General features: G+C 38.9%; 1 protein-coding gene across 1 annotated transcript in view; it reads right to left on the reverse strand.

Moving 5' to 3' along the window:
• Positions 1–9,095, reverse strand: part of SLC7A13 (solute carrier family 7 member 13) — a 33,107-nt gene extending 24,012 nt beyond the window's left edge. The window contains 2 exon segments of the mRNA XM_058529002.1: positions 7,919–8,049; positions 8,979–9,095. Of these exon segments, the coding sequence (XP_058384985.1) occupies positions 7,919–8,049; positions 8,979–9,095 (248 nt within the window).
• Between the last annotated feature and the right edge of the window lie 802 nt (positions 9,096–9,897).

The following is a 9,897-nucleotide window of genomic DNA, read 5'->3' on the forward strand; positions in this document are numbered from 1 at the left end:
CCCCACCCAGCTGCAATCCTCAAAGAGCTGACAAGAGACCTAAAGGCTGGAGGCTTATAGCATTTGTAAGCACCTGAGCCTAACAACCTGCCACACTGGAGGCCTATTCACTTAAAAGACATACTGAAACACAAATATGGTATTAGAACTTGCAGCCAACTCTGCTCCCCACACCTGATAAAGAGACGGAGGGGCCCACAACAACTACAAACAGCTGAGAATTACCACAGCTGACTAGGAGCATAACTCGGCCTCCCTGGGCACCTACAGGGAGAGCAAACACACCACAACAGAAGGACACTCGTAGCCCACATAGGGGTCACTCCTGGAACATTGAGAACTGAGGGAAGCACACTGCAGGCCTCCTAAGGCATCACTTACATAAGGTCACCTATCCAAGAGCAGGAGACGTAGCTGACCTACCTAATACACAGACACAAGCACAGGGAAAGATGCAAAATGAGGAGGCAAAGGAATACATTCCAAGTAAGGGAACAGGACAAAACCCCAGAAAAGGAACTAAGTGAAACAGAAATGAGCAACATACCAGACAGAGAGTTCAAACAAAGAGTGTTAAGGAAGCTCACTGATCTGGGGAGAAGAATAGATGAACTCAGTGAGAGTGTCAACAAAAAAATGGAAGATATAAAAAAGAACCAATCAGAAATGAAGAATACAATACTGGAAATGAAAAATTCACTAGAGGGACTCAAAAGCAGAGTAGAGGATACAGAAGAATGGATCTGTGAGCTGGACAAAAGACCAGAAGAAATTACCCAAGCTGAACAGGTAAAAGAAAAAAGAATTAAAAAGAGTGAGGACAGTCTAAGGGACCTCTGGGACAACATCAAGCGCACTAACATCCATGTTATAGGTGTCCCAGAAGGAGAAGAGCGAGACAAAGGGGCAGAGAATCTATTTCAAGAAATAATAGATGAAAACTTCCCTAACCTAAGGAAGGAAACAGACATCCAGGTACAGGAATCACAGAGAGCCCCAAACAAGATAAATCCAAAGAGGCCCACACCTAGACACATCATAATCAAAATGTCCAGGATTAAAGATGAAGAGAGAATCCTACAAGCCACAAGAGAAAGACAAATTACATACAAAGGAAACCCCATAAAGCTATCAGCTGACTTCTCAGCAGAAACCTTACAGGCTAGAAGAGAGTGGCATGATATATTTAAAGTGCTGAAAGGAAAAAACTTACAGTCAAGAATACTCTACCCAGCAAGGTTATCATTCAAAATGGAAGGAGAGATCAAAAGTTTCCCAGACAAGCAAAAATTAAAGGAGTTTGTCACCAAGGAACAAGTACTACAAGAAATGTTAAAGGGACTAATTTAAGGCGAAAGGAGAAGACCACAAATAGGAAAAATTATCTATTTCCATGATAAGAGGGTAATAGATACAAATGCACAAAAAACAGGTTAGATGTGTTATCAAAAACATAAAAGGAGGGAGGAGGGGAGTTAAAGAGTAGAGCTTTCAGACAGAGGTCAAACTAAAGAGACCATCAATTCTGTATATAGGAGAAAGGAATAGAGAAGGACTACTACAACACTGAGGAAAAAAAAGTTAAAAAATGGCAGTAAGTACATACTTATCAATAGCTACTTTAAACATCAATGGACTAATGCTCCAATTAAAAGGCATAGGGTAGCTGATTGGATAAAACAACAAGACCCATATATATGCTGCATACAAGAGACACACTTCAGACCTAAAGACACTCACAAACTGAAAGTGAAGGGATGGAAAAAGATACACCACGCAAATGGCAATGAAAAGAAAGCTGGGGTAGCAGTACTCATATTAGACAAAATAGACTTTAAAACAAAAACTGTAAAAAGAGACAAAGAAGGGCATTACATAATGATCAAGGGAACAATCCAACAAGAGGATATAACACTTGTAAGTATCTATGCACCCAATGTAGGAGCGTCTAAATATATAAAGCAATTATTAACAGACATAAAAAGAGAAATAGACAGTAACACAATAATAGCAGGGGACTTTAACACTCCACTTACACCAATGGATAGATCATCCAAACAAAAGATCAATAAGGAAACATTGGCCTTAAATGACACACTACAACAGATGGACCTAGTAGATATATACAGAGCATTCCATCCAAAAACTGAAGAATACATGTTCTTTTCAAATGCACATGGAACATTCTCCAGGATTGATCACATATTAGGCCACAAAACAAGTCTCCATAAATTTAAGAAGATTGAAATAATACTAAGCATCTTTTCTGATCACAATGTTATGAAACTAGAAATCAACTATAGGAAGAAAATCAGAAAAGCCACAAATACGTGGAGATTAAACAAAGTGCTACTGAACAACGATTGGATCAATGAAGAAATCAAAGGAGAAATCAAAAAAATACCTGGAGACAAATGAAAATGAAAATACAACATGCCAGAATTTATGGGACAGCAAAAGTGGTTCTAAGAGGGAAGTTTATAGCAATACAAGCCTATCTCAACAAACAAGAAAAATCTCAAATAAACAATCTAACAATGCACCTATAGGAACTGGAAAAAGAAGAATAAACAAAGTCCAAAATCAGTAGAAGAAGGGAAATAATAAAAATCAGAGCAGAAATAAATGAAGTAGAGACTAAAAAAACAATAGAAAAAATTAATAAAACCAAGAGCTGGTTCTTTGAAAAGATAAATAAAATTGACAAACCTTTAGCTAGACTCACCAAGAAAAAAAGAGAGAAGGCTCAAATAAGTAAAATCAGAAATCAAAGAGGAGAAATTACAACAGACACCTCAGAAATACAAAAGATTATAAGACAATACCATGAAAAGCCATATGCCAACAAATTCGACAATCTGGAAGAAATGGATAAATTCTTAGAATCATACAAATTTTCTAAAATTGGATCAAGAAGAAATAGAGAATTTGAATAGACCAATCACCAGTAAGGAGATCAAAACAGTAATCAAAAACCTCCCCAAAAATAAAAGTCCAGGACCAGACAGCTTCCCTGGTAAATTCTACCAAACATTCAAAGAAGACTTAATACCTATCCTTCTCAAACTCTTCCAAAAAATTGAGTATGGGGTGAAGCTCCCTAACTCATTCTATGAAGCCGACATTACCCTGATACCAAAACCAGGCAAGGACAACACAAAAATAGGAAAAAAAAGAAAATTACAGGCCAATATCACTGATGAACATTGATGCAAAAATCCTCAACATAATACTAGCAAATCTCATATTACAATACAAGATTAAAAAGATTCTATGATCAAGTGGGATTTATTCCAGGTGTGCAGGGATGGTTCAACATTCACAAATCAATCAACGTAATATACCACATCAATAAAATGAAGAATAAAAACCACATGATCATCTCAATAGATGCAGAGAAAGCATTTGACAAGATACAGCATCCATTTATGATAAAAATTCTGCATAAAATGGGTATAGAAGGAAGGTACCTCAACATAATAAAGGCCATATATGACAAACCCACAGCTAATATCATCCTCAATGGTGAAAAACTGAAAACTATGCCTCTAAGAACAGGAACCAGACAAGGATGCCCACTGTCACCACTCCTATTTATCATAGTACTGGAAGCCCTAGCCAGAGCAATCAGGCAAGAGAAAGAAATAAAAGGGATCCAAACTGGAATGGAAGAAGTGACACTCTCACTATTTGCAGATGACATGATTTTATATATAGAAAACCCTAAAGAATCCACCAGAAAACTTTTAGAAGTAATAAAGAAATACGGTCAAGTTGCAGGATACAAAATCAACATAAAAAATCAGTTGCATTTCTATACACTAACAATGAAGTAGCAGAAAGAGAAATTAAGAATACAATCCCATTTACAATTGCAACAAAAAGAATAAAATACCTAGGAATGAACTTAACCAAAGAGGTGAAAGAGCTGTACACGGAAAACTAAAACATTGCTGAAAGAAATTGAAGAAGACACAAAGAAATGGAAAGATATTCCGTACACTTGGATTGGAAGAATTAACATAGTTAAGATGTCCATACTTCCTAAAGCCATCTATAGATTCAATGCAATTCCTATCGAAGTTCCAACAACATTTTTCACAGAAATAGAACAAAGAATCCTAAAATTTATATGGAACAATGAAAGACCCCGAATAGCTAAAGGAATCCTGAGAAAAAAGAACAAAGCTGGACGTATCACACTCCTGGATTTCAAAATATACTACAAAGCTATAGTAACCAAAACAGCATGGTACAGGCACAAAAACAGACACACAGATCAATGGAATAGAATCGAAAGCCTAGAAATAAACCCACAAATCTATGGACAGCTAATCTTTGACAAAGGAGCCAAGAACATACAATGGAGAAAAGAAAGTCTCTTCAACAAATGGTGTTGGGAAAACTGGACAGCCACATGCAAAAAAATGAAAATAGACCCTTATCTTACACCATACACAAAAATTAACTCCAAATGGATTAAAGACTTGAATGTAAGACCTGAAACTATGAAACTTCTAGAAGAAAACATAGGCAGTACGCTCTTCGACATCGGTCTTAGCAACATAATTTCAAGCATCATGTGTGACTGGGCATGAGAAACAATAGAAAAAATGAACAAATGGGACTACATCAAAGTAAAAATCTTCTGCACAGCAAAGGAAACTATCAACAAAACGAAAAGACACCCTAACAATTGGGAGAAGATATTTGCAAACCATACATCTGATAAGGGCTGAATCTCCAAAATATATAAAGAACTCATGCATCTCAACAACAAAAAAACTAACAACCCAATTAAAAAGTGGGCAAAAGACCTGAACAGGCATTTCTCCAAAGAAGATATACAGATAGCCAACAGGCACATGAAAGGATGTTCAACATCATTAACTATGAGGGAAATGCAAATCAAAACTACAATGAGATATCACCTCACGCCCGTCAGCATGGCTATAATTAACAAGACAGGAAACAACATGTGTTGGAGAGGATGTGGGGAGAAGGGAACTCTCATACACTGCTGGTAGGAGTGCAAACTGATGCAGCCACTATGGAAAACAGTATGGAGATTCCTCAAAAAATCAAGGATAGAACTACCATATGATCCAGCTATTCCACTGCTGAGTATTTATCCAAATAACTTGAAAACACCAATGCGTAAAGATACATGCACCCCTGTGTTCATTGCAGCGTTATTCACAATAGCCAAGACTTGGAAGCAACTTAAGTGCCCATCAAGGGATGAATGGATAAGGAAGCTGTGTGGTATATATACACAACGAAATACTACTCAGCCATAAGAAACGATGAAATCCACCCATTTGTGACAACATGGATGGACATTGAGGGTATTATGCAAAGTGAAATAAGTCAGAGGGAGAAGGTCAAATACCATATGATTTCCTTCATTAATTAGTAGATAATAACAACAATAAACAAACACATCGAGACAGAGATTGGATTGGTGGTTACCAGAGGGGAAGGGGGGAGGGAGGAGGGTGAAAGGGATAATTCGGCACATGTGTGTGGTGATGGGTTGTAATTGGTATTTGGGTGGTGAACATGGTGTAATCTATGCAGAAATAGAAGTATAATGATGTACGTACACCTGAAATTTATACAATGTTATAAACCAATGTTACTGCAATAAACAAAAAATTAAAAATAAATAAATAAATAAAAAATAAAGTTCAATCTGAGATTCCCTATAAAGAGTTCCAGCAAAGCAGATTTAAAAGAGCCTATATGATCAGTTGCTATTCCTGCTGCACTTAAGTAAATAATTGAATCAAGTTTTATTGAAACTAGACTTATTTTGCAAACCAGTTAGTCTTAATTCAGTTGTCTTTGGTAAAAATGAGGGTGATTTTGGAGAGAAAAATTATGTTTCAATAGAAACTATAGTTCATGTTTGTGGATATTAAATTCTAGTTCTGTTAATTGTCTTTGAGGTTTTTGTTTTATATCTATTAACTGGACTGGACTCTGAATTCTTCTAATCTCCTGAAATATCTGGCTACAAATCTCCAAACTAACATTTTCAATTTTCCCATCATTTTCATTTGGAATCATTGAGAACTGAACCTGCACTTTTTCCTGAAGGCTTGCAATCTGAAGCTGGTGGATTTGATATAGACTTAAGAGATTCATATCTGTTGATGTGTAAGCCACTCAGAAAGATACCTGAATGCAGGATGACATCTTCAGAGACATTTTAAGCTGCAAAAGATGCTTCGACGCTGACATCTAGAAATCTTCCTAACTGGTTGTCCTCTGAACTCAGAAACTGGCTTATAATTTGCTCCAACCGTTAACCTTGTTTTTCTTTTGTTTCCATAGAAATGCTTCTTACTAAATACCTGATTGCTTACTTCCACAATATAGGCCTAATTTTGGGAGCCCACCTGCATCTCTGCCTTCTAAAATAAACTTAACTAGACTGATCTATTATCAGGACTAAGAAATGTGTCCAGTGAGATGGAACAATCTACCACTCAGCTTCTGGACTATGAAACTTCTTTAAGTTTCAGAAGGACTGTGAGATAGGATCAAAATTTCTGAAGCATTCTTTTCTGAGGAGTCACCCCTTGGATCCACCACACACGGGTAAAAAAGACACTCACGCTTGAACATCAAGAGAGATCGTCACAGAAAACTGATGACTCCGAGTTTTCCTGCAAACCACTCTCTGATTTGAAACTCTTGTTTCAGCGACTATGCAGGTAAGTAATGACCAGCTATCCACCCCAGAGTCTGCCCTGGATCCTAACCAACCCCATACCATTTAGGCACAGTATGCTTACAAGGAGGTTGCATATTCCTGGACAACAAGACTGGTGCCATTAGAGAAATGGGTAACCCAGTAGCTAGACTATAAAGAGCTAGTAGAATCGGGGGTGGGGGGCAAGTATGTCCAGATCCTAAGCACATTGAGGCTATAAAATTACAAACGGTTGTTACAAACAAGTCAGGGCTATGCCTCTGGTGACCGGCAAACCTATTTGAAGATTAGCTGTAAATTCTGCTCCTCTACTGGTCACTAGGACAACGCCCATGCTCAGCAGGAAGCAGTTACAGAAGACGGACCTTTGACCTGTGCCCCTCAAGAATGAGAAGCAGGATAAAACTAGAGGGGCGAGGGGTTTGTCACCGACTAGTGTCCCGAGGAACTCAAAGAGGGGTTTGGAAGCATTTAACTGTTTTTCCAAGTTTTTTTTATGTTAAGGAGACACAACCAGCAACCACCCTGAAGCTAACCAAGCCTCCCTACATGAGCTATGCCCATGACCTTGCCTTATTTTTAATGTGAAGATCTCTTCAGGAGGAGATTAAGCCTCATTACCATAATCTGCAGTGTACCCACCTCTCCCTTTTGAATATTCATTCCCCAACTGAAATAACAGTTCCTGCTTCCCGTTGTTCAGGGATGCCATGACTTTGGAAATGATTTCTCATGGCCTCCTATTTGCTGCAAATACACTTTACCTTATGAAACAACTTCCACTGATTTAGAGCCTTATTTATCTCACCAGAAGGTGAGCCCACTTGGTTCGGTATCAGCCTGACCCCATAGACAGAAGGAAGGAGGGTCCTGAACATCTGAGCAAGGCCTGGGCCTTAGTAGCTCTTACGTATATTGACTTTATAAGGCAAAGCATTGTCCTGAGTATCTTCAAAGCCTCATAAGCTTGCAGCACACCCCCGAGCCTCAGAAGTAAATTATTCCAAATTATCCTCTGAGTAAATGAAAATGAAATTGTTTGTTTTTGCTTTGCTTATGGGTAAACTGGCTATTTTGCAGCAGGTTGCAACCAGGAAAATCCACTCATAATACTGTATAAATTTTGATAAACATGACCAGGTCCAGGTCTCAGAGAACAAGGACCTGGGAGTGAGGGAAGGAGACCAGGAAACTCACCTGAAGATAGAAACAAAGTATGTGAAGTAAACCAGACACAGAAAGACAGGTATTGCATAATTCCACTTCCATGAGGTATCTAAAATAGTCAAATTGATAAAACCGAAGACTGGAATGGTGGTTACCAGGGGCTGGGGGGGAAGCAGAAATGGAGAGTTATTATTCAACAGTCATAACGTTTTGGCTAATTAAGATAAATAAGTTCTAGAGATCTGCTGTACAACATTACATCTATAGTCAACAATAATGTATGCTGAAAGTTTGTTAAGAGGATAGATCTCATGTTAAGTATTCTTATCACAATAAAATATTTTAAAAGGGAATAAAATACAATTTAACTCATGAAAAAAAAAAGGTAGAAACAAAGTAGAAGCAGGCAGCAGAGTTAGCCAATGTCCTGTCAATCAATCTGCCACCTACCTGTCTACTTTCGGGAGAGACAGTGAAGGAATTCACCACCCGTGCCCTGAATCTAACAGCACGAAAATAAGACTGGAGGAGGAACCAGAGCCCCCAACAGGAGTCTGGTAGCTTTGCAGTGTGTCACTTTGGCTAGGCTGAAATACATTTCCCAAGTTTCTCAGTTAGAATGGACCATAAGGAAGATTCTCACGTGAGATTTGGAGAGCAGAAGTGAAACAGCAGTTATTTTGATAGCTCACACTGACAAGGAACCCCTCTGTGACCAAACTTTAGTCAGGCTCCTTTGAGCCCTCTTCTCAACTAGACCTCAGCCTTGATCTGCACAGCACAGTTTAGCAAGAATACCCACAACCTTGATATCTAATCAATTTCCTCTTAATAATTTTCCATGCACTGACACCCTCATTCTGCCCGTTGGTTATAAATCCCCAGGTGTCTTTGCTGTAGTTGGAGTTGGGCTCGGTTCTAGGCTGAAGTCTCTTTTGCCTACTGCAGTAGCTTGAACAAAATTGTCTTTCCATTTTTTAACGTGTTCTGTGCAATTTTTCTTTTACAGCATACATAGTCTCACATACGGTGGCCCGCCTCATTGCTGTAATTGTCCTGTATCTGCTGGCTTACCTCGTTGGTGTCAGGCGGTGACAGCCTGAAACTGCTCCACTTCACCAAGATCCTCCTTCAGCTTCTCCAACTTCCACGTCAGGGGTGTGTTTAGCTCCATGATGAAGGGCCCCAACTTCTGCAAGTTATCCATGCCGTAAAGGTTAGTGGTAACGAGAACTGACACAGACTTCAGTTCATCCTTGTGGACTCCGACTCCTGCCTGCGGGTTCCAGCTTGTTCTTGTTCTCCTCCACTTTTACATCCATCGTCCCTTCTGGATCACCTAAACTTCAACTTCCCAGCATCAGACTTGAGGACAATAGCTTCAATAGAGACTACTTAATCAGCTTCCACAGTTGCGTGAAGTCAAAGCTCTACAACAAAAAAACCCTTTTAATTGATATAGATATGTAGTCAAATAGAAATAGAGATTCAGATACAGATACAGATAAATATATAAATAGATACAGGTAGATATAGACATGGATATGGATATAGATGTAGATATGGATAGACAAAAGATATAGGTAGGGAGTTTTCAGTGGTTCCGTCGCTCTGATTGATACAAGAAGCAAAAGGCTATGCTATCTCATGCATCCCTGGCGCCCTATAGTATTCAGGTATGTCTGTGACTCTGAAAATAAAGAATGTGTAATGAGAGAATTGGCTGGGCTATCAATCTCCATTCCTGGCTTTCTCAGGACTATCAGAGATTCTCCAAACTCAGAGGAGGCACTCTTAGAAACAGTGACCCTAGTCTGAAGGGGATATTCTTGAAGATTCTATATGGGGTTACTACATCCCAGGGGAAAATGTGTAAGTCATCCAACATTAGGTTCACCTGCATAGCTCCCGCAGTGCCCAGAGGAGTATCTTCTATACAACATACAGGTGAGCTTAGCTCTTGGCCAGAAACTCTGGAAAGCCAAACGAGAAACTGCTGTGTCCAGGCC

This window comes from Diceros bicornis, chromosome 33 (genome assembly GCF_020826845.1).
Source record: "Diceros bicornis minor isolate mBicDic1 chromosome 33, mDicBic1.mat.cur, whole genome shotgun sequence".
Lineage (NCBI taxonomy): Eukaryota > Metazoa > Chordata > Mammalia > Perissodactyla > Rhinocerotidae > Diceros > Diceros bicornis.